This window comes from Sus scrofa, chromosome 3 (genome assembly GCF_000003025.6).
Source record: "Sus scrofa isolate TJ Tabasco breed Duroc chromosome 3, Sscrofa11.1, whole genome shotgun sequence".
In the NCBI taxonomy this organism is placed as follows: domain Eukaryota; kingdom Metazoa; phylum Chordata; class Mammalia; order Artiodactyla; family Suidae; genus Sus; species Sus scrofa.
The window spans coordinates 21,557,537-21,582,893 of NC_010445.4; the positions used below are offsets into that span (position 1 = coordinate 21,557,537).

General features: G+C 44.7%; 1 protein-coding gene across 3 annotated transcripts in view; it reads right to left on the bottom strand.

Annotated features, from left to right (window-relative positions):
* The window catches only part of LCMT1 (leucine carboxyl methyltransferase 1), a 45,319-nt gene that overhangs the window by 9,188 nt on the left and 10,774 nt on the right, over positions 1–25,357 (bottom strand). For all 3 annotated transcript variants that reach the window (XR_002342375.1, XM_021086455.1, XM_021086454.1), the window contains 5 exons: positions 24,571–24,692; positions 19,362–19,438; positions 17,186–17,247; positions 11,846–11,948; positions 3,619–3,739 (listed from right to left, as the gene is read on the bottom strand). Coding sequence is in view for 2 of the 3 variants with exons in the window: in XM_021086455.1 (XP_020942114.1) it covers positions 3,619–3,739; positions 11,846–11,948; positions 17,186–17,247; positions 19,362–19,438; positions 24,571–24,692 (485 nt within the window). In the remaining variant the exon portion in view is untranslated. The remainder of the gene's footprint in view (positions 1–3,618; positions 3,740–11,845; positions 11,949–17,185; positions 17,248–19,361; positions 19,439–24,570; positions 24,693–25,357) is intronic.

Sequence of the window (25,357 nt, forward strand, 5' to 3'; positions counted from 1 at the left end):
TGTACATCGGATTCTGCCCCTGGCCTGGAAACTTCCATGTGCTGCAAGTTCGGCCCTAAAAAGCAAAACTCATCCTCATCATCTACATTCATGCACAACTGTCACAAAACAAAACATGCACACTGTTGTTTTGTCACACATAAGGTATCAAAAATTCATCACTTCAACAATATGTAAAATGATTCCCAGTGTCATATGATAACACTGCAGGACAAGAACCAATAGTATTTGGGCTGGGGGTATGCCTGAGGCTTATGTGACACTAATGACAGACTGCGCGCTATTCACTCAGGATAGACGTGCATTTGTGAGCACAACCGCCGTCATTTTATGCCCCAATTTGAATCCTGGCTTGATGGTTATGAGGCTGTGAGGAAGACAGCAATCCCTTGGTTCAACTGGAAAACTAGGATAGAACTAGTACCTACCTTTTGGGTTGCTGTAGCAGTTATAGAAGTTAATGTGTCTGCTACCTAAGTAATCAAATTCTAAGAATTTGCAATCATCGTCACTACTGAAATAATCATTATCCATGTGGTGTTGCCATTTTACTAATTAAAAAACAATGTAAGACGTGAGCAATGGACAAATGTGGGGCTGCTGCTGATTCTGTATTTGTTAGGAAATAGTGAACTATGTTAAAAGCCTATTATTCACAAAATGTGAGTGGTGAGTCCCATATAGGGACAGCTGTGGTCAACAAACTAAAAACTGGCACATTCCCAGGCCTGCTCCAAAGTGACAGGGTCTCTGATCAAAAACCCGTGGTCTCCTGTGTGATGTCGAATAAGGGGTTGTTGAGTTCCCGCCACGGCTCAGCTGACTAAGAACCTGACTAGTATGCATGAGGATGAGGGTTCCATCTGTGGCCTCGCTCAGCAGGTTAAGGATCCAGCGCTGCCGTGAGCTGTGGGTATAGGTTGCAGATGAGGCTCGGATCCTGTGTTGCTGGGCTGTGGCATAGGCTGGCAAATGCAGCTCCAATTTGACTCTTAACCTGGGAACCTCCATATGCTCGGGTGTGGCCCTAAAAAGACAAACAAAACAAAACAAAAAAATCCAGCTTGTTGAATTGAATAAAAGAAGACAGAGATGCAGAAAATCAGTGAAGCATACATCTGAAATGTGTGAGAACATGGGAAGTGGAATTCCTTAGCCCCAGGTATGGCATCCTGAAAGCAAAGACAGGTCACCGGAATTTATCCACATCAGAGGCGAGGATGGATGAGGCCAGCCGCCACTATATCCATTCACCAGAACAGAAGTCTGAGTCTGAGGAATGCCTCCAGCTGAAGAGAGGGAAGGAAAGAAAACCAACCAAACCAAGAAGCACCTACACAGGAACCTGGACTTAGTGGGCGGGGAAGAGGCCAGGAGACCAAGGTCTAGCCCCAGACCTTGCCCAGACGTAATGCTGGGCAAGGCCCTTTTACTGCCTATATCTGTAATAAAATTTAAAAACAAAACAGAATAAAATCAATAAACTCAAACCAAGATGAACAATAAAAGTAGCTAACACGTATTCAGTGCTTAATCATCAGTCCACTGCTGTTCAACATCTCATGAATTCCCATAATAATCCAGAGAGGAAGGCACTTTTTTTTTTTTAACACATGCACTTGTCCAATTTGAGTTTTGCTGTAATAGCAACAGTGTTTTTAAAATTCAATTTTTATTTTATATTGATTATAGTTGGTTTGTAATACTGTATTGGTTTCAGGTGTGCAGCAAAAATGATTCCGTTATAAATATACAGATAACCATCCTTTTTCAGATTCTGTTCCCATATAAATTATTACAGGATACTTAGTATAGTTCCTTGTGCCACATAGTAGGTCCGTGTTGACATCTATTTTATACATAGTAGTGCGTATATATTAGTCCCAGTCTCCTAACTTGTCCCCCCCCCATATCTTTCCCATTTGGTAACAGTAAGTTTGTTTTCAAAGTCTCCAAGTCTGTTTCCATTTTGTAAATAAGTTCATTTGTATCATTTTTTTTAGATCCACATATAAGTGACATCATATGACATTTGTCATTCTCTGTTTACTTCACTTAGTGTGATAATCTCTAGGCCCATCCACGTTGCTGCCAAATTTAGTCTGAATTACTTAGACTTGAGAGGTAAGTCTATCCCTTTAAAAACAAAGAACTGGGTGGAGTTCCCGTTGTGGCTCAGCAATAACGAACCCAAGTGGTATCCAGGAGGATGTGGGTTCGATCCCTGGCCCTGCTCAGGGGGTGAAGGATCTGGTGTTGCCGTGAGCTTTAGCACAGATCACAGATGTAGCTTGGATCTGGCAATGCTATGGCTGTGGCGTAGACCAGCTGCAGCTCTGATGCAACACGTGGCCTGGGAACTTCCATATGCTGTGGGTGTACCCCAAAAAAGAAAAACAAAAACAAAAAACACCCAAAGAGCTGGGGCTCAGAAAGATCTAAATAATAGCTAACTTATTAATAGCTTACTTAATAGCTGAACAATGCCAGAAATGCTTGTGTACATATTACCCATTTATTAACCATGAAGTCGGGATATTATTATCCTCATTTTTCAGATTTTTCAGATGAGGCAACAGGCACAGAGAGGTTAAGTAAGTTGTCCAGGTCACACAATCTGCCTCCAGAACATGGACTCCTGACCACCAAGCAAGTCTGCCTCAGGTCACAGAGCCAACATTAAGAGTTAGGGCCAGGATTCAGATGCAGGCTGAATTAGTCCCAAACTCTAAAACATATCAATTTCAGCACTAGATCAGAGAGAAAAAAAGGCAATGGGCCTAACTCAGTGATTTTAGAAACAGGAAATTTCCCATTAAAATCCTGCATTTCTTTATCTTTTTTTTTTTTTCCTTTTTGGGGCCACACCCATGGCACATGCAAGTTCCCAGGCTAGGGGTCAAATCGGAACTACGACCACTGGCCTACACCACAGCAACCAGGATCCGAGCCGTGTCTGTGACCTACACCACAGCGCATGGCAATGCCGGATCCCTGACCCACTAAGCGAAGACAGGCATCGAATCTGCATCCTCATGGATACTAGTGTGATTTGTTTCCGCTGTGCCATGATGGGAACTGCTAAAATCCTGCATTTCTAACTTCTCTTGAAAAACTGGGAATCCAGGCAACTCTAAGCTCACCCCAATTGGCTAGAACCAAACAGTGGGCATCCCATGAAACAGGACACGGGTGCCCTAGTTTATCACAATCCCCACCAATCCACCCTATGTTGCACCAGGCCAACCTCCTCCACCTGCATCATTACCTGCCTCTGAAGGCATCTGAGTTTGCTACCCCTACCCTGATGGCAGCCAAAATTCCCTCCATCACCATCTGTGACTTTATAGCAAACATCTTATTGATGGATCAAAATGAGAACTCCAAAAAGCTTTCCTGAGGGCCAAGACAGGAGTTTCCAAAAACTCTGGCTACAAGTCTGCAGGAAGTCAAGAACTCAGGAATACCAGGTTTGCTGGACTTAATGAACAAAGGAGATGTGTAAGCGGCCAGAGCAGAAGGAAAAGAATCAGACAAAGCCCGTTCCGAGGGTGCGCAGGAGTGAGAGCCACCACTGGAGTCCCGTGCAGAAGGCACATTCCTCCTGCTTCCTCTTACCTGTTCGTAGTTTATGAACATGGCAGTCTCGAAACTGTTGGCGGCCCACTTGAGAAGGTTTGCAGACTGCTCCGGAGTCATGTAAACCAGCACACATTCAGCCACCAGGAGGGTGGGCAATCTAAGAGAAGGAAAAAAAAAAAAAAAAGACACATAAATACTTTTTCAGCAAAATGGGGCCCTCTGATTGTACTCAGGTGGCAGCACTGGCAGGGCAGTTCATGCCCCTGGGAAAACCACAAGTACTGGTTTTCACATTGACCCAAGTGTGCCACGACCCAAGGTTTTACACAGTGGCCAATCAGCAGTCCTGCTGGTGGAAATCATTAAATATGAGGCAGGCTGTGAAAATGGCTCCAAATTCTTCCCTAGTGAGCACCCTGGGTCACGGGAAACTGGAGATGCTCCCACTCAAGAGTGGGGTTTATTTCCCTCCCCCTGGAATCTGGGGTAGTCACTGGCTTTGGCCAATGGACCAGCAACCAACATGATACAAGCAGAAGCTTGGAAATGACTTCCACACGGGTGCTCACTCTCTTGCTGCACGTGGCAACCTGAAGCCACCATGGGAATGAAGCCAAGCTAGCTGGCCATTGGGGGGGCGGGGGGCCTGTGGATGAGAATGAGGCAGCCTGGCCAACCTGCCTGCTGTCCACGTGTGAGTAAACCCCAGAGACATCAGCTACAGTGGGGCCCTAGCAGACGAACCACCCAGCTAAGCCCAGCCCAAACTGTCAACTCACAGAATCCTGAGCAACTGAATTGTGGGTTGTTTTAAAACAGAGTTTAGAAGGATTTGTTACACATCGAAAATGGACTGATATAATGTAGACATACTGATATTCACTAAAGAGAATCTAATTCTTTTTTTTTTTTTTTTTTTGGTCAAATTGAATTTGTGAAAGTTGCAGCCATTATTTCTTTTCTTTCTTTTTCTTTTTTGCTATTTCTTGGGCCGCTCCCTCAGCATATGGAGGTTCCCAGGTTAGGGGTCTAATTGGAGCTGTAGCCACCAGCCTACGCCAGAGCCGCAGCAACGCGGGATTCGAGCCACGTCTGTGACCTACACCACAGCTCACGGCAATGCCGGATCCTTCACCCACTGAGTAAGGGCAGGGACCGAACCCGCAACCTCATGGTTCCTAGTCGGATTCGTTAACCACTGCGCCACTACGGGAACTCCGAGAATCTAATTCTTATAAAAGCTTTACTATCAAGAATTGAAAACAGGAGTTTCTGATATGGCGCAACAGAATGGGCAGCGTCTCTGAAGCGCCAGGACAAAAGTTCGATCCCCAGCCTGGCACAGTGGGTTAAAGGATTCGGTACAACTGCAGCTGTGGGATAGGTCGCAGTTGCGGCTTGGATCTGACCCCTATCCTGAGAACTCCATATGCAGCAGGGCGGCCAAAACAGAAAGAAAAAGAGGAAAAAAAAATGAAAACAATGTTAACAGTCAAGAAATTACATTATTAGTTAGTAGGCACTCTGATTTACAGACCCAAAGTAGTGAACAAATTGTGAACTAGGAAAAGCAATAAACGCCTACAGAAATATCTAAAAGCCCTAATCTTTGTCGTTTTGCCTTTTCTAGGGCCACTTCCTTTGGCATATGGAGGTTCCCAGGCTAGGGGTCCAATCGGAGCTATAGCCGCTGGCCTACGCTAGAGCCACAGCCAACACAGAGCCCAAGCCGCATCTTCGACCTACACCACAGCCCACGGCAACGCCAGATCCTTAACCCACTGAGCAAGGCCAGGGATTGAACCCACAACCTTATGGTTCCTAGTCGGATTCATTAATCACTAAGCCATGACATGAACTCCCTAAAAGCCCTAATCTTTGAAAGGAAGCCCTGGCATCCCCACATTATGTAAGCACCACTGGTTTACTCCTGGCTCAGTAATTACCGGACCTTCTCCGAGTTCTTCACTGGATCCTCTTTTCACTCGCTGCCCCCATGTATCAATGGTCCTCATGGCTGGTTCCAATTTCTCCCACAAAGCAAGTGGGTTGTTTTTGTCTGTTTTTATTGGTGGCGGTCTTAGAATAAATTGTGTAAACTCGAATGCTCAAAAGAAATTACTTGGAAAGAACATGACACATCCATCCAAAGGACAGCTCAGCAGCTTGTAAGGGTGATGTGTTAGACCTGAATTGGAAGTTCCCTTGCGGTGCAGTAGGTTAAGGATCTGCTGTTGTTACAGCTGTGGCGCAGGTCATAACTGAGGCATGGGTTCAATCCCTGGCCCAGCAACTTCCACATGCCCTGGGTGTAGCCAAAAAAAAAAAAAAAAAAAAAAAAGAACTGCATTTGTTGACATGAACACTATCCAAGGTTGGTCCCCAGATTCAAGTATGGCCTCTAGGGGTGGTCCCGTCGTGGCTCAGTGGTTAACAAATCCGACTAGGAACCATGAGGTTGCAGGTTCGATCCCTGGCCTTGCTCAGTGGGTTAAGGATCCGGTGTTGCCGTGAGCTGTGGTGTAGGTCACAGAGTTGGCTCAGATCCGGTGTTGCTGTGGCTCTGGCATAGGCTGGCAGCTACAGCTCTGATTCGACCCCTAGCCTGGGAACCTCCATATGCTGCGGGTATGGCCCTAGAAAAGGCAAAAAGACAAAACAAACAAACAAAAAAAACAAGTATGGCCTCTCATGTGCTCCCCCTATACTTTTTCAAAGCAGGTACCTCAAGAATAATTAGTCAACTGTAATTAGCTATTTAATGTCTCTTTTTCCTACACCATGATATAAGCTATTTTATTCGTGACTTTAGTGTACACAGTAGATCCACAACTATTTGATGAAGGAGTGAATAAATAATTGACTGCCAGTATATGATATATATACATAGACAGATTTGATTCTTTTAAAAGTTCTAAAACCATGTGCATAGCATGATCACATTTTAAAGAAAAAGTATATTTATAATTTTTGATATAAAATTTGTGAAGGTGGTTACCTCTGAGTAGTAGGACTAGGAATTATTTTTTATATTTTCTCTTCTAGGAACCAAGGGAACCACTAGCAACAGCTAAAACTACAGAAATGAATGAGACTGCTCAGAGACTTTTTTTTTTTTTTTTTTGGTCTTTTTAGGGCCACACCCACGGCATATGGAGGTTTCCAGGCTAGGGGCTGAATCAGAGCTGTAGCTGCTAGTCTACACTATAGCCAGCCATAGCAATGCTAATCCGAGCCTCGTCTGTGACCTACACCACAGCTCATGGGATCCTTAACCCACTGAGCAAGGCCAGGGATCGAACCCGCGCCCTCATGGACACTAGTCCGATTTGCTTCTGCTGAGCCACAGTGAGAACTCCCTGCTGAGTTTTTTTAAAAAATGGTTTTCAACTGGGAGTTCCTGTTGTGGCGCAGTGGTTAATGAATCCGACTAGGAACCATGAGGTTGTGGGTTTGGTCCCTGGCCTTGCTCAGTGGGTTAAGGATTCGGCATTGCCATGGGCTGTGCTGTAGGTTGCAAACACAGCTTGGATCCCAAGTTGCTACACCAGGAGTAGGCCGGCGGCTACAGCTCCGATTCAACCCCTAGCCTGGGAACCTCAATATGCCACAGGAGCAGCCCTAGAAAAGGCAAAAAAAAAAAAAAAAAAGGTTTTCAACACCATCACCTGCTAACATTTTCTCGGTTCTGTTATTAGTCTCCCTTTTCAAAGGAGGAAACTGAGATGTACAGAGGTCCAAGGTCAAGGTCTAGTGTATGTTCCCATCAGAATTAAAACCGGTCCAGGTGGATTCAGTGTGTGGACACATGTTGTCTGCCAGTCGAGAGAAAGGCCATCCACAGGTAAACTCTGGCTCTGACCTGACAGACCCAACTATCCCCCTGTTTTGCATGTCTGGATTTTCTTTTTTTGTTGTTCTTTTTTGATAGTGAAATGTTATATAACTTTATTTTAAAAGTACATCTCCAAAAGGCTCTCTAGTCTCAACCTGATACAGCACAAAGAAACCGAGGACAATAATCCAAAGGAAAAAGAATTAAGTCTAAGTTTGAGTTTCAAACAAAGTTGAAAATCAGAAAGAAAAACATTAAAGTGCTTTTTAAAAGTAACATGCTGTCAGTCTAAAACTCGAGACTATAGCAACAAAAATGATTAGAAAAAGTGAATGAAAAATAGTTCCAAAACCTCATCTGATAGGTTGGTAAATAAAGAAACACCGTTTCAAGAATCTTTTTAATGCAAAAATGAACCATTATCTACGTAAGATATTAACGTGTTGGGGAGCCAGGCAAAGAAGGCTATACGGGATATTTTTATATTCTTTTCGCACTTTTTTTGGTAGATGTGAATTACTTGAAAATGAAAAGTTAAACATTTCTACCATCTATTTTGTAAGAGGCAGCCGTGAGCAATATTAAAAACAGGAGTCATACTTTCCAAATTATAAGTTAAAGAAAAGCAAAGGCAAGACGGCCCACAAAGGAAAACAGAAAACACAAATGAAGCCACAAGGAAAAATACGCAATTCTGAAACTTGTTACATCAATTGTTTTTGGCCCATTTTGTAGCTCTCCAAAAGCGAGAGGCCAACGTCCCTGACAAAAGCTAGCCCGATTTTTACCTGATTATCCTTCATCTTTCAGCACATGTACCAGAACCTTGGCTTTTCACAGAGTCAAGAGTCAGAATCAAAATGCAACTGACTCAGGGCCTATTAGGTGCCGACTTCTGTTCATCTGTTTTCACACACGCTACTTAATCTTCTAAACCATCTCATGAGTCCCTACCACAGAGCACAGGGAACTATATTCAACATCCCATGATAAACCATAATGGAAAAGAGTATGAAAGAGCATGTGTATATATGTACATCTGAATCACTCTGCTGTATGGCAGAAATTAACACTGTCAATCAACTCTAGCATAAATTTAAAAAAGAACAAATTATCTGAATAGAGGCCTAAAGCGAGCATGGAGAGAGGAAAAAAAAAAAAAAATCATCTCATGAGATCAGTTTTTAGGCCAGTTCGTAAAAGAAGAAACAAAGGCTCAAAGAGATTTTAAAAAATAACAAAAAAACAAAACTGTCCCTTATGAAACAACTGGAAAGAAGAGACGGGAAGCCAGGGTGAGATCCCAGGACATGTGCTCTCCTTGTTCTGGAAGGAGTCCAGGCCCCTCCTGCTGACCTTCACGCACCCACGTGCCCCCGACAAGGCCAGTGTTGTCCTGGAAAGTCAAGACTTGACTTCTGCTCAAAGGAAGCACACTACCCACTACAATGTGTGAACCACTGAAGCATCTCCCCAAAGGAAAAAAGCACATAAATACCTGTGACACAGTATTACAGCCCTTATTCTCTGAACACGCCGTGGGACGAACTCAGACAATAAAGCTGGAGGGACAGCACTGGGTCAAGGAGAGCTGTCCCTGACCTCTGGGCTTGGGAGATGTAAATCCTAAGGAATGACGACCTGGTTGATGATTCTAGACTAAACACGTAAGCATGAACTTCAAAATAGAGAGATTAGGAGTTCCCGTCATGGCTCAGTGGTTAATGAATCCGACTAGGAACCATGAGGTTGCGGGTTCAATCCCTGGCCTTGCTCAATGGGTTAAGGATCCAGCATTGCTGTGAGCTGTGGTGTAGGTCGCAGACACGGCTCAGATCCTGCGTTGCTCTGGCTCTGGCATAGGCCGGTGGCTACAGCTCTGATTCGACCCCTAGCCTGAGAACCTCCATATGCCGCGGGAGCGGCCCAAGAAATGGGAAAAAGACCAAAAAAGAGAGAGAGATTAACAGCCATACTCACGTGGATGTGTTAGGAAGGTCATGCTTTAACCCCCCATGCTTCCCTCCCCTCCATCGCCCAAAGCTTATCTGTATTTGCACCCGTCCTCACCCGCTTTCTTCCCCTCTTAAAAGAATGCTGGGGGTGAGAGGGGGGTGTTTTCCTTCCCTCAAAGGCTAGTTCACCCCAGTCTACTCTCCATCCTCCCTTCCCTCTCCTCCAGCAATGATTCCCCTAGTTGCTAACTGCTTTCATTGTTGCCACTGATTCTTTGCCTTCAGTCTATTCTTTAAAATTTGTGCCATATATTAGATTCCAGATATGTGATATCATATGGTATTTGTCTTTCTCTTTCTGACGGACTTCCCTCATTTCCCTGTCCCTTGCCTTCCTTTCAAACCTCTCCCTTGAGTTACTTCAGATATTCCTGAAAGTGTCGTCTTTTTTCCTACACCCATGGCACGTGGAAGTTCCTGGGCCAGAGATCAAACCCAAGATGCTGGAGGCAGTGACAACACCAGATCCTTAAACCACTGTGCCATGAGAAAATTCCCAAAAAGTGTCATCTCACTTAGAATACACCATGGAGATGTGCCTTTTCCTCCCAATTGTTACTTCCCCAACACATGTTTTTTCTACTGTACACAGCATGGCGACCCGGTCACACATACATGCATACATTTTTTTTTCCTCACATTATCATGCTCCATCAAAAGTGACTAGACAGAGTCCCCAGTGCTATACAGCAGGATCTCCTTGCTGATCCACTCCAAAGGCAACAGTCTGCATCTATTAACCCCAAGCTCCCAGTCCACCCCACTCCCTCCCCATCCCCTTTGGCAACCACAAGTCTATTCTCCAAGTCCATGATATTCTTTTCTGTGGAAAGGTTCATTTGTGCCCTATATTAGATTCCAGATATATGTGATGTCATATGGTATTTGTCTTTCTCTTTCTGACTGACTTCCCTCAGTATGAGAGTCTCTAGTTCCAACCATGTTGCTGCAAAGGGCATTATTTTGTTCTTTTTTTCGGCTGAGTAGTATTCCATTGTGTACATATACCACACCTTCCTAATCTAAACATCTGTCGATGGACATCTGGGTTGTTTCCAGGTCTTGTCTATTGTGAATAGTGCCGCAATGAACATGCTCTTTAACTCCAATCTATTTTGACCAGCATCACTGTGCTAAAACCACACACCTCAGGAGTTCCCACTGTGGCTCAGTGGTAATGAACACAACTAGTATCTATGGGGATTTGGGTTTGATCCCTGGCCTCACTCAGTGGGTTAAGGATCCAGCGTTGCTGTGAGCTGCAGTGTAGGTCACAGACACGGCTCAGATCTGGCATTGCTGTGGCTACGGTGCAGACCGGCAGCTACAGCTCCAATTGGACCCCTAGCCCAGCAACTTCCATAAGCCACCAGTGCAGCTCTCCAAAAAATAACATAAAAAAACCCACACACCTAACTCCCCTCCTCTGCTCCTCAAAGGTACCCCCCCCTTCAGGAATTTGGTGTGAATCTTTCTGACCCATTTTAAAAATACTTCTGTAATGTTTATAGGTAATCATGAAAATACAGTGTTTGGGGGCTTTGCTTTTACACATTTAGTATCTCACTCTGCACATTACTTTGAAATTTCATTTTTAGAAACTCAACATTAAGCTTCTGGGCTCTCCCCAAAGTCTTGCATTTTACATTCATCCATTCTCCCTCTGATGGACATTTAAGCTGTTCCCAATTTTCTTCAACTAAAAGCAGAGGCTGCAACGAACATCCTCCTTGTACATACGTTCAGACCTTTGGGGGGACGTGCCCAACAGTCACCTGCAATTTCCCATGGTACAGACAGTTACAATTCTACTAGATAATTCCAGATTGCTCCTGGCAAGGACTGTGCCAAAGCCACTTCCACCCAGTGTACGTGACCATGCCCTTCCCCCTAAATCCCTGCCAATCCTTAATATTATGTCAGACTTTTACATTTTTGCCAACTTGGTGGGAGTAAAATATTTCATCTGATGACTGCTGAAGTCCAACAGCATTTTCATATGCTAGCCAGTTTCTTCTTTGAGCTGCCTGTCATCTCTCTTTTGCCCATTTGTCTATGGGGCTTTAAAAAAAAAAGAAAAAAAGCTATTTTTTATGTATTCAGGATGCCAATCCTTTCTTTAATGTCACAATTATATGTTTCTGTGCATATAACCATCTTCCCTCCAACTCTATAACATTAGGTATTAATATTAGGGCATATTTTACAAAAGCAACACAGGTGATTCTCATAGGAAAGCAGACTCAAGGAAGCTTGCTTCTAAAAAAGTTCAGAAAACTAAGCTTAATAGCAATGACAATGATAAAGATTACAGGGAAACAAAATGGTACGAGTATCACCCTGTACTTCCAACCAGCCTTATTTCATATTAGCAGGAAATCACAAATGTAAGAGGCTAATAAAAAAGTCTCACTGTGTATTCATGTTACATTTCTTTAGTTTCTCTTCCAGTTCAGGAATATCTCGGAGATCAGCTCCAATGATGGCATATCTCGTTGAATCCAATGTGTGCCCGTCTGTAAGTGGAAGAAGAGATTACAATTTCATGAAAAATTAAGGGAGAAGAGATGATAATTTCAACAGATGTGGCTTTTTCAAAACTAAAGTGAATCTATTGTTTTGCTCCATTATAAAAATATATGCTCATTATGGGAAAAAAAAAAAAAAACAGGTAAGAAGAGGGTGAAAATTAAGTAAAAATCACATTTTCCAGGCATAACTGTTAGCATTTTAGTGTATAGCTTTCTAGCTCTTCCTCTGTGGGCACAAGACAGACACATCCTCTCTCTCCAAACACACACAAACACGTTCTATACAGGAAAAAAAAGAAAATGGGGCCACTCGATACTTGTTTTGAGAGCTTTTCCTATTTAACAACAGGTGTCAGGGACATCACTCTCTGGGATGACCTCACAGTGCTCCAAGGAGTGGATAAAACACCTTGGACAACTGCTCACTGTTAGACATGCAGCATTTCAAGGTCACTCCATCTCAGGCGCTGCAAGGAACATCCTTCTACATACACCATGGAGTATCCACTTGGGCTAGGTTACAGTGAGTGGAATTCCAAGGTCAAAGAGGAAGCCTATTTAAACATGGCTGGCTGCTCTGTAAAGGTCTTGCCAGTTTGTGAGGTACTATGTTTAGAAGAAAATAGTTCATTTTTGCCAAGAGGGTGGGGGCTGGAAGAGGGATAAACTAGAAGTTTGGGATTTGTAGATGCAAACTCTTATCTACACAGTGGATAAACATCAAGGTCCTACTGTAGAGCACAGGGAACTATATCCAATATCCTGTGATAAACTATAAGGGAAAAGAGTATGAAAAAGAATATATAGGAGTTCCCGTCATGGCGCAGTGGTTAACGAATCCGACTAGGAACCATGAAGTTGCAGGTTCAGTCCCTGACCTTGCTCAGTGGGTGAAGGATCCGGCATTGCCATGAGCTGTGGTGCAGGTCGCAAACGCGGCTCGGATCCCGCGTTGCTATGGCTCTGGTGTAGGCTGGTAGCTACAGCTCCTATTCGACCCCTAGCCTGGGAACCTCCATATGCCATGAGAGTGGCCCTAGAAAATGCAAAAAGCCAAAAAAAAAAAAAAAAAAAAAAAGAATATATATCTGTTTATATATACATATATAATAACTGAATCACCTTGCTGTACAGCAAAAAAACACTGTAAATCGACTATACTTCAATAAAATAAATTTTAAAAATGTTTACGTACTAAAGTATTCACAAATAAAGTAACATTTGCTTTCAAATATTCCAACAGAGGAGTTCCCACTGTGGCTCAACAGTTTATGAACCCGACTAGTATCCATGAAAACGCAGGGTCAATCCCTGGCCTTGCTCATTGGGTTAAGGATCCAGCACTGCTGAATGCTGCAGTGTAGGTTGCAGATGTGGCTCGGATTTAGTGTTGGTCTGGCTGTGGCATAGCTCCGACTTGAGCTCCAGCCCAGGAACTTCCATATGTCACAGGTGTGTGGCCATAAAAGGAAAAAAAAATTCATAATCTATACTTCATTGAGCTAATAATTCCTGCAAATATGCCCATATACACGTTTTCTACAAATTGTTGAAGACAGAAACAAAAAAAGGCAGCAATCTAAAGGACCATCAGTAGGGAGTAGATTGAATAAAATGGAATTTCCATGCAACAAAGTACTATAAAGCAATCAGAAATAATGAAGTAGACTTATATATACTGACGAGAAATGATAACCATGATTTGCTAGGACATGAAAAGGGCCAGTCACAAATAACATGTATAAATTATTCACATTAAAATTATATATAAAGCTATATTTATACATAGAAGTACAGATTTATCCATTCAACAAATACATGTTAAACTACAACATATATTTATTCAAGGTGTACATGCGTTCATTCGACGAAAATTTATTAAAACTCTTATGCGCCAGGCACTGGATTATATTCATATGTGTACTATGTGATACTTACCTTTCCCTGCGTATGCTGTTCATCTGCAGTGGAAAATACTCTGAATACTGGTTTTCTTGGGTTGGAGGGGATTATGGAAGGTCTTTACTTTCTCCTTCGTATACTTCTACATCACTGATGGATCAAAGTCCTAGTAAAGTACTGGCTTGTTCTTTATAGATAATCATTCTGACACAAGTGTTAACCAAATATACAGAAAATTATGGTAGCAAAACTGTGGAGAAAGCAAATAGGCCAGCAAAGGGCAAAGACTGAACGGCTTCTAGCTACAGTCTGTATGAGAGAGTCAAAGGAAGGGGAAGATATTATTTTCTGTGGACTTTCTTGGGAATCTGGTCATTAGGAGGACGACTGAAGCCCTGTGGTTGTGCAAGAGAGGAGGCTTCTCTAACCTCCTATGATGTTTGCTGTGTTAGCTGCATCGACTATTCACGAAGGCCATCCTCTCGGAGCACATTTTCTTTCTTTTTTTTTCTTTTCTGGCCACCCTGCGGCACACGGGGTTCCCAGGCCAAGGATCAGATCCGAGCCTTGGTTGTGACCTACGCTGCAGCTGCACCACCACCAGATCCTTAACCCACTGTGCCAGGCCAGGAACCAAACCTGCGTCCCAGAGGTACAGAGACACCGCTGCCAATCCCACTGTGCCATAAGGAGAGCTCTGAGCAGGTTTTCTAACCTGAATTACTAATTAAGGCCCTTGAACTTCTCCAACAGAGACTGAAAACAATGGAAGATTCTGGAAGAGTTTTACCATAATTTGAAAGGCTAAGAAATGAGGAAAGTGTTGTAAAAACACTCACAACCAAAATTTGAGGGGAAAACTGCAGGGACCAGGGAGGTGACATAAACCAGGAAACAGGTCGGGTTTAAGTCCAAAGTGAGTGGCAGGGACAGAACTGGAGAAGGCACAACCCCTTCAAACGAGGCAGCCACTGCTGGATTAAGGTAGTGTAGGAGCTAGAGCTGAGATTTCCAAACAAAATTGGAAAATTAAGAATTTCATCTGTGCAACCAGAGATTATCCTACTAAGTGAAGTATCCTACTAAGGTTAGAAAGAGAAGGACAAATACCATATGATATCACTTACATGTGGAATCTAAAATAGGGCAAAAATGAACCTATCTACAGAGCAGAAACAGACTCATGGACATAGGGATCAGACTTTGGGTTGCCGAGGGGGAGGGGGAGGGAGTAGGATGGACTGGGAGTTTGGGGTCAGTAGATGTTTCCATTTAGAATGGATAGACAGGAGTTCCCCTTGTGGCTCAGCGGAAACAAAGCCAACCAGGAACCATGAGGTTGTGGGTTGATCCCTGGCCTTGCTCAGTGGGTTAAGGATCCAGCATTACTGCAAGCTGTGGTATAGGTCGAAGATGTGGCTTGGATCTGGCATTGCTGTGGCTGTGGCATAGGCTGGCAGCTACAGCTCCAATTCAACCCTTAGCCTGGGAACCTCATATGCCATGGATGTGGCCCTAAAATGACCAAAAAAAAAAAAAAAAAAAAAAAAGTGTATATGTATGTATATATATATATATGAATGACTGAGTGACTTTGCTAAAATTGAAGGAACAGTATAAATCAACTATATCTTAATAGAAAATTTTAAAAAATGAGTTCCCGAGAGTTCCCTTCATGGCTCAGTGATTAACAAGCCCGACTAGGATCCATGAGGATGTGGGTTTGATCCCTGGCCTCACTTAGTGGGTTAAAGATCTGATGTTGTCACGAGCTGTGGTGTAAGTAGAAGATTTGGTTTGGATCCTGAGTTCCTGTGGCTGTGGGTAGGCTGGCAGCTACAGCTCCGATTCGACCCCTAGCCTGGGAACCTTCATATGCCGAAGGTGTAGCCCTGAAAAGTAATAAAAAAAAAAAAAAAACCAGAAAACAAAGAACAAAAAACAAAGAGTTCCCATTGTGGCTCAGCGGAAATGAACCCAAGTAGTATCCATGAGGATGTGGGTTGGAGCCCTGGCCTCACTGAGTGGGTTAAGGATCTGGCTTTGCTATGAGCTGTGGTGTAGGTCAGACTTGGCTCAGGCCAGGAAATTCCATATGCTGCATCGGCAGCCATTAGAAAAAAAAAAAAGAGAGAAATGTTTGTGTAGGCAGCGGCATAAACAAATGAAGTTTTTGGTATAAAAGTCTCATTTACATTTTAAAAAATAAATCTTGGAGTTCCCATTGTGGCGCAGCAGAAACGAATCCGACTAGGAATCATGAGGTTGCAGGTTTGATCCCTGGCCTTGTTCAATGGGTTAGGGATCCGATGTTGCCGTGAGCTGTGGTGTAGGTCGCAGACACGGTTTGGATCTGGCATTGCTGTGGCTCTGGCATAGACTGGCAGCTACAGCTCCAATTCAACCCCTAGCCTGGGAACCTCTATGTGCCGTGGGTGCAGCCCTAAAAAAAGGACAAAAAAAAGAATAAAAAATAAATCTTGTATTTACAGTTAAAAAAAAGAATGTACATACACATGTATGACTCAGTCACTTTGCTATACAGCAATTGGCACAACACTGAAAATCAACTATACATTAATTAAAAAAAAAAAAGACTTAAAAAAAAACCCTACTTTTGAAATTTGGCAACTAACTTAAATTCTTTTTTTTTTTTTTTTTTTTTAGGGCCACACCCACAGCACATGGAAGTTCCCAGGCTAGGGGTTGAATCAGAGCTGCAGCTGCCAGCCTACACCACAACCACAGCAATACCAGATCTCAGCCACATGTACGACCTAAACCACCGCTCATGGCAACCCACTGAGTGAGGCTAGGGATCAATCCCATATCCTCATGGATACTAGTCAGGTTCCTTACCCCTGAGCCACAATAGGAACTCCCAACTTAAATTCTATTTTAAAAGTTTTAGGATTGGAGTTCCCACTGTGGAGCAGTGGGTTAATGATCCAGCCTGTCTCTGAGGAGGGATCAGCTTGATTCCCAATCCACCACAGTGGATTAAGGATCTGGTGTTGCTGCAGCTGTGGCATAGGTCCCAGCTGCAGCTTGTATTTGATCCATATGCTGCAAGTGTGGCCAAAAAAGAAGAAGAAGAAAAAAAAAAAAGATTTAGGATTGTGTATGGGCACCTAAGAAGAATCACACCAAAAACTGTTTAAAAATCTTTCATAGTAACTGCAGTGGATGTGAAAAATGCATCAGCAGAAGAACATGTGTATTCATGCACGCACACACACAGCATCTTTAAAAAGAAGAGGGGAAAAAGAGCAAAAATTGTTACATAGCCCATGTTGTATACTGAGGTTAAGGATACTTGCCCATTTGAAGTGTGTCCTCTGAATGTAAGTCTAAAATGGGTTTTGAAAGAAGAGGTTTCAATCTACGGGAAGATGAGAAAAAGAAGAAAGATGAGTCAAGTTAACGCCCTTACTGCAAAAATGCAAACACCCACCTCAGACACGGTAAGTAGATATCACTACTGTTCCAAGAACCATCCACTCTGCAGGGGCTTCTGTTTAATTATATTTGACCCTGGGCACATGCAGTAAAATCCAGGGGATACACATCTCGGGTTAGGTCAGCGAAGCTTTACCCTGAGAATCTGATATCAGATTACCAAGGAGATCATGAAATACTTAATTAGAAATAGCTACAGACAGGCCGGAAGAATTTTCCAAACGTCCTAGTGGTTTTCAAGCCATCGCTAGTGCCCTGCCCTCTTCTCAAACAAAACTTTTAAGACGTCTTACAAATAAACTGATTCTTACTAGACACCTAAAGTTTTGAAACACTTTTGTGATAAGTTCCCTAATAAGAATATGCAAAAAATCAGAAGTTGGCCAGCCAAGTTCAATATTCCAACAACTGTACACAAAGGCCAACGCATTATTCACCCCAGAAAACCAGCCCTGGCCTTAAATGCAGAGCCTACTTGCTCTGCTTTCTCTCAGAGTTCAGACAAGTTGAGTCACACACTGTAGTTCACGGAGCATCAGAGTTACCATCTAGCATCCACAAAGCATATCTGGTAAATGATACGATTTTATATTTGGAAAGGGTAAAAAGCTTACTGTCACAGGGCAAACTGGAAAAAAAAAAAACAAAGCTTGAAAATCATCTCCAGTGTGTGAGAATCAGACATCTCTAAAGAGCAAGCTGAAGCTTAATGTTTATTAAAAACTCTGTGAAATATGAGAATTAGAATTTTACTGAGATGACTAATATAAAAAAGGGGGGAGTGACCATAGGTTAAATTTTGGGGAAACCAGAGCTCCCCATTGGGGCTCAGCAGGTTAAGAACCCGACACTGTGTCCGTGAGGATGTGGGTTCTAGTCCTGGCCTTGCTCAGTAGGTTGAGGATCCAACGTTGCTGTTGCTGCAAGCTGAGGTGCACTTTGCAGATACAGCTTGGATCCCACATTGCTATGGCTGTGGTGTAGGCCTTAGCTGCAGCTCCTTTTCGACCTGTAGCCCAGGAACTTCCATGTGCTGCAAGGGTAGCTGTATAAAAAAAAAAAAAAAAAAGAAAGAAAGAAAGAAAGAAAGAAAAAAAAAAACCATTGGGAAACCTTAACCTTGGTCTGAAGGTCAGTGTTTAATTCTCTCCTCCACCCCCTTTCTAGCCAGGTGACCGGAGGCAAATTCACTGTACTTCTTTGAGCCTCAGTTTTCTCACTGTAAAAGGGGCTAATGACAGCACTTACTCCACGAGTGGGCTCTGAGGACTGAGTGAGACAATGCAAATGAGGCACGTACCACGGGACTCGGCAAAGGAAAGCTCTGGGCAAAGAGCAGCAACCTCACCACTTAGAGCTTGGCAAATTCCTTGAAGACTAGACTCAGAATGCAACCCCCCCCCAATATCTCAGATATGATCACTGATTCACCTCAGCCCCCCACGGATTCATTCAAAAATATTTACAACACATCTAGTCTGACCCAGCCACCTTTCTGTGCCCTGGAGGTGAAGACGTAAGCCAAATACACATAAAAATTCAGATCACTAAACTACGATAGGTCATTTGTTTCAATGATAGAGAAATTACATTCTTGGACAGAAAGGTCCCAGGAGAGGGTCTATTTCATTTTGAAGACTGCAGGACACACTGCAATGAGGGTCCAGGGCCAGGGAGAGAGGGAGGAGGCCAGGAAAGGAAGGCAGTGCCTACACCAGGTCTCCTGCATTCACCCTACCAGGAGCTGATTCTTTTTTCTTTTTTTGGGTTTTTAGGCCACACTCGAGGCATTCCCAGGCTAGGGGTCCAACTGGAGCTACAGCTGCTGGCCTACACCACAGTCACAGCAACGCCAGATCCAAGCCACGTCTGCAACTCCACAGCTCACAGATCCTTAACCCACTGAGTGAGGCCAGGGATCAAACCCGAAACCTCATGGTTCCTAGTAGGATTTGTATCCGCTGCATCATGACGAGAACTCCCAGGAGCTGGTTCTGATTTCACTGGGCTCTGGCTTCCGGCCAAAGCCACACTTACTTGATGCTATGCAGCTTTCTCGTGACGATCATTGGAAAGTCTATTTCAAAATATTTACTTGGTAGAAGATCTTCATCCTGAAAAAAACACACACAGAAATCCTTATACAGTTATTTAAACTCACACCTCTAGCGATCATCTTCATGGACCAAGTACTAGACCCCTGAGAGCAATGGGGGGACTTAACGATTTTAAATCAGGGGAATGATAAGGTTAGAAATGTACTTTCCAAATTACTTTGGTCTCAGCATAAACAATGGATGGAGGGGAAAAGGAGGTTATTGCAGTCATCCAGGTAAGAAGCGATGAGGAGCCTGAATCGGGCAAGTGGCCACTGGCAGGGACGAAGGGAGGGGCTGAAAGCTGGTTTGGAAGCAGGACATCACAGGATTTCCCAAAAGGCAGCTTGAGACCTATTAGAGTCAAGACATCAATGTGGGGCATTGTGACCAGCAGGTGGGGATAACAGAGAAACGGCACATATCCAAAAGCATCCCATGGAATGAGGTAAGTATTATTTTGTGATGCACGGATTTCTTTCCAGGATGGTGGAGAACAGAGAGGCGGTAAAGAGCAGGCTCGCTGGGCCTGGGGAGACAGGGTTCAAATCCCAGCTCCACCACTTGTTTGCTGGGAGGCCTTGGGAAAGTCACGAACTCCCTGGGCCAGAGTTTTCTCATTGGAAAAGGAGAGAAACTGATAACACCTCATGGGGTTGTGAGGTATAATGAGGAAATAGGAGAGGGACACGCAGACGAGGGCATCATGTGCGTGCCTCTACCATTTACAGACACAGGTACGTAGACGCAGGTCCTGGCTAGGGACGCACAGTAATTTTCTACTGTGACCTCAGTTAACACAAGTGTGACACTAACACACACCCAATAACACAGACACACACACATGGCACTGCTTCCCCTTCTGCTTTTCCTAGCTTGGTCGTTGGCCACACCCACATCTAGAACCCTGCTGGTCATGACAGAACTCTCCCGTCTCCTCCCTGTCCAATCAGTCACTCAGCCCTGAATGTATGCAAATGTCAGATCCCTGTGTAATACACCTGAAACTAACACAATACGTCCCATCATAGGCTATGGCTTCTCTGTGGAAGCTAAAAACACAAAAGATACAAATGGCCTTAAATATAAGACAGGAATAGACCCACAGAGCAGAAACACCTATGGTTACCAAGGGGGAAAAGGGATGGCGAGCGACAAATCAGGAGTTTGGGATAAACAGATACACTCCAATACCTGTAAAACAGATAACCAACACGGACCTCCTCTATAGCACAGGGAACTATACTGAATATTTTGGAATAAGCTATAAGGGAAAAAAAATCTTAAAAAAAAATATATATATATATATGCACAAACAAATAACTGTCTTATACATCTGAAACTAACACAACGTTGTAAATCAATTCTATTCAAATATAAAATTATGTAGAAAAAATAAAAATAAAATTACATATGATATACACTGCAATTTTCAAAAAACTGCTCAGCCCCACTGCCTATTCCCAAACTTATCCTCTCCTCCTCAGCCCCCTCACCAGCTGTGGAAACTGAAACACCAGCCCTTTCTGCCTGCAGCAACTCCTCACACCTCTAACACTTAGCAAGGAACCACGTGCTCCACAACCTGGCCAAGAGAAGAAATTCTGTAACACCTTTCAAGAGCTTTCACTCACAAGGGATGGAGCCTTAAGAAGAGTCTCAAACTCCAGGAGACCCCCAAGGACCCCGAGAAGGACAGCACAGCGTCCTACATCCCGCACAGGATGCCTGACGGTTTGAGGGGCCTGCCCGGCACGCACACACTTGCTCCTCATCAGAGCTCTGAGGGGGGGATCCCTGCAGAAGGAAGCCTCCAAAAGGCACCCCTGGAGCTGCTCAGACGCAGACGTCCTCTTTGTCAGCCTTGAGAAAGGGGCAAAAAGGCTGTGGCAAGGGATGCCTCAACACCGGATTCAGTGATTCTCTCCGGCTCCTCTGACTCTGCCCTCTGAGGAGCTGGCAGGGCACCTGAGGCAGGGAAGGCAGCCAAGGCCGAGCACAGCCACCAGGGGGCGGCCAGGAACAGCCACCAGGAAGGGTGGCCCTGAGACAAAGACCCAAGGTGGTCACCCGCTTCACACGCCCCCAAACAGAGACTGCGTCCCCTGGGCTCTGGATCCTTTGGCTGCACAAATGGCTGCACAGAAATGTTCTTCAAGGGACACGAGAACCGAGGCCCCTTAAAGGGTTTCACTCACCCTTTATTCTTTGCCCCATTCTTGCTGCTGCCTGGAGATGGGGGTCTTGGACTGGCAGTCTTGGGCTCCTGGTCAACATTTTTTTTTGTTGTTTGTTTTTTTGTTTTTATGGGGCCACACCCACAGCATATGGAGGCTCCCAGGCTAGGGGTCTAATCGGAGCTGTTGCTGCCAGCCTGTGCCAGAGCCACAGCAACGCCAGATCCTTAACCCACTGAAGGAGGCCAGGGATCAAATCCACAACCTCATGGTTCCTAGTTGGATTCATTTCCGCTGCGCCACAATGGGAACTCCAGTCTTGGACCCCTGGGATCTGATGGAACAAGCTCTCAAGGCCATGGTCCCTGAAAACCTGTGACTCTTGGCTAAGCCTCTCCAGGTGCAGCTGGGGGGCCACCCCAGGGAGAAGAAGTGTGAGGCAACTGGACCAACGGACAGGACTTCCCTGCCCTTTTACAGAGATATAAAGCTCTAAGACAGGGCTTAGCAAACTTCTGGAAAGAACTAGAAAGCATTTCAGCTGTGTAGGCTGGGGGGGTCTCTGTCGAAGCTAGTCAGCCCTGCAGTCCGAGTGCTAAAGCAGCCACAGATAAGGCGTATGTAAATGGGAGTGGCCACATTCCAATAAAACTTGATTTACAAAAATACATGGAAGGCTGGATTTGGACTGTGCTGCCTCTCCTCTAAAAGAGCAAGCCAGGAGTTCCTGTCGTGGCACAGTGGTTGACGAATCTGACTAGGAACCATGAGGTTGCAGGTTCGATCCCTGGCCTAGCTCCGTTGGTTAAGGATCCGGCATTGCCGTGAGCTATGGTGTAGGTCGCAGACTTGGCTTGGATCCTGCACTGCTATGGCTCTGGCGTAGGCCGGCAGCTGCAGCTCCAATTAGACCCCTAGTCTGGGAACCTCCATATGCCACGGGAGCGGCCATAGAAAAGGCAAAAAGACAAAAATAAAGAAAGAAAGAAAAATAAAAGAGCAAGCCAGCATAATATTTAAAAAAAGAGACAGCAAGGGAGAGACGGGGGAGAAACTTTAAATTAAAAAAAAAAAGCCAAACCTCAAGATTTCCCTTGGTGGCTCACTGGTGAACAAACCCAACCAGGAACCATGAGGACGTAGGTTCCATCCCTAGCCTCCCTCAGTGGGTTAAGGATCTGGAGTTGCCATGAGCTATGGTGGAGGTCACAGAAGTGGCTTGGATCCCGCACTGCTGTGGCTGTGGTATAGAATGGCAGCTGTAGCTCTGATTCAAACCTTAGCCTTGGAACTTCCATATGCTGTGGATAGCGTCCTAAAACAACACAAAAAAACACATCTCAGATTAAAATAATTATCAAACAAAAGAAAAAACTTCCACAAAGGACTCTGAGGCCCTAAGCTATTCCCCTTGTCTCTGACAACCTTTTTCTTGGAAGGGGCACCTTGCCCCGATGTACCTTGCTCGGAAATTAAAGTCTCACGCTTAGAGTTATTAACCCACCTCCAAGATGGGGGTAGGAAAGCAAACCACATGAACACATCCATAGGGTGTCAGCCATAAGCAGGATCTCTCCAGCAGCCCCTCTTAACACCAGCAGTGCACACACTCTTACACCGCATTCTGTTCCAGATGCTTCCACCACACCAGGGGCACGACGTAGAGACACAGCTGAGACACAGAAAAGAAAACCCCACCCCACCCCACCCCACCCCCAACAACCCCAGGGCTGAGGGCACAGGAAAAAGAAGGGAATCCGCAGTTTGATGGGCAGAGGGCAGCGTTTGCTTCACGTCCCAGTACCGCGGGCTGTCTAATTTGGGGGAAGTCACAAACCTTCAAAGCCCCACCTCCCGCACATGTCTGAGTGCCTGGCCGCTGCCCCCCCTCCGCACCACAACAGCTCTTGGGTTACTTCATGAGGTCCTCTGTGTAAAAGCACTTCCTACGTGCTAGTTATCTTCTCCAGAAGGAAGACTGCAGAGGCAAACTGTAAACACTAGGGCCACGTCGAGGCTACGGATTCTCAAGGAAGGAAAAGGTTGGGAGCGCTGATGACCAAAGACCTTCCTATCCAGTGAGCTCCTGAGGGACAAAATAGATACTGTGGGTCAGGTCACGCCCACATGCCTCTCCACTCTACAGTTTCTCTTGGTCTAAGTCTGCAAGAAATCTGGAGAAGTGCATGTGGCTGTTACTGTTACGTCACAGACCTGACAGAACCAAGAAAAATCTGTGTGTACACACACACACAGACACACAGACACACACACACAAAGGAAGGAAGGAGGAAAGAGAGAGAAAGAAAGAAAATGCAATTAGTGACATATCTACAGGGAAAAGGTTTGGTGATACAATTCCAGCCCAGGAATCAAACACCAGAACCTTATCCTGGTTCTGCCACTAACTGGCCCCAGGGTTGCTTTCCTGGGAGTGTCATTACACCTGCCCTTCAACCCTAATGGTGCAGTGGAGGAAACAAACTGCCAAATGACTCCAAAGGGGCTCTGCATCGTGAAATCACTACCCAGCCCTGCAAGGCGCCAAATGTTAGGGAAGACTGTTAGGATGACCAAAGACCTTACATTACTGTCCAAAGGACAAACGCACATTCCTGGTCTCAGCAGTTCCTTCCACTGGCACAGAATTTTTTCTCTTGATGTAGTGCCCCAGACACCGAGGGAAATGTACCCAAAGATGTGTATCATAACCCCGTTTAACAGGGCGGCTCAAGAGCAAAAGGTGAGAACCAACCCACATGTCTCCACTAGGGCCCTGCTGGGATCCAGTACCGGGCTGATGGGTGGTGTTGGGGGTGGGGAACCTCAAATAGGGTGGAGACAGGGTGACACTGCATCCTTTTGGTATATACATTTCAATATATATACATATTTTTCAAGTTTCCTAACCAGGTAATTTCGCAAAATGAAGTTTAATCCCCTGGAGAGAGAAGAGGGGACATTTTCATGTACCTTTAACCTCCAGAAGGTGGTATCCATCCCAGCCCCAAGGTTTAGAATTTGACAGTTGCACCCTGTCTTCCGTAGAAATGCCTTGATAAGCTGACTGACGCCGTGGACACGAGCAAAATATCCTAGAGACAGACAGAGAAGCAAACGATCACTCGGTGACCCAGGAAGTAATCCCTGCAGAGCCCACTGTGCTGGGAGAGCCAGACACACTCTATCCTTCTTCAGGGTCAGCATTTATCTGGAGACTTTCTGGGAGAAATGATGTTCAAATCTCCTTCCTTTCTCACTAAAAAAAAAAAAAAAAAAAAAAAAAAAAAAAAAAAAAAACAGGAGTTCCATCGTGGCGCAGTGGTTGGCGAATCCAACTGGGAACCATGAGGTTGTGGGTTCAATACCTGGCCTCGCTAAGTGGGACAAGGATCCCGTGAGCTGTGGTGTGGGTCGCAGATGCAACTCGGATCTGGCACTGCTGTGGCTCTGGCGTAGGCCGTCGGCTGTGGCTCCGATTGGGCCCCTGGCCTGGGAACTTCCACGTGCTGCGGGTGCAGACATAGAAAAGGCAAAACAACAACAACAACAAAGAACAAAAAAAACTACTGGAACCAAAAGAAGTATGAGCTCCTTAAGGGTGCAATTAACCAGCTTAAGAAAAATAAGATGGCCTATATTGTCACTTAGGAAAAATGTTTTCTGTCAAAACATCTGATCTAAACGGTCCTTTTGGAAATGTGCTTTTTCTGGCTCTAGTGAAAGGGACTCAGTCCTGTGATAAAAATCAAACTTGTGA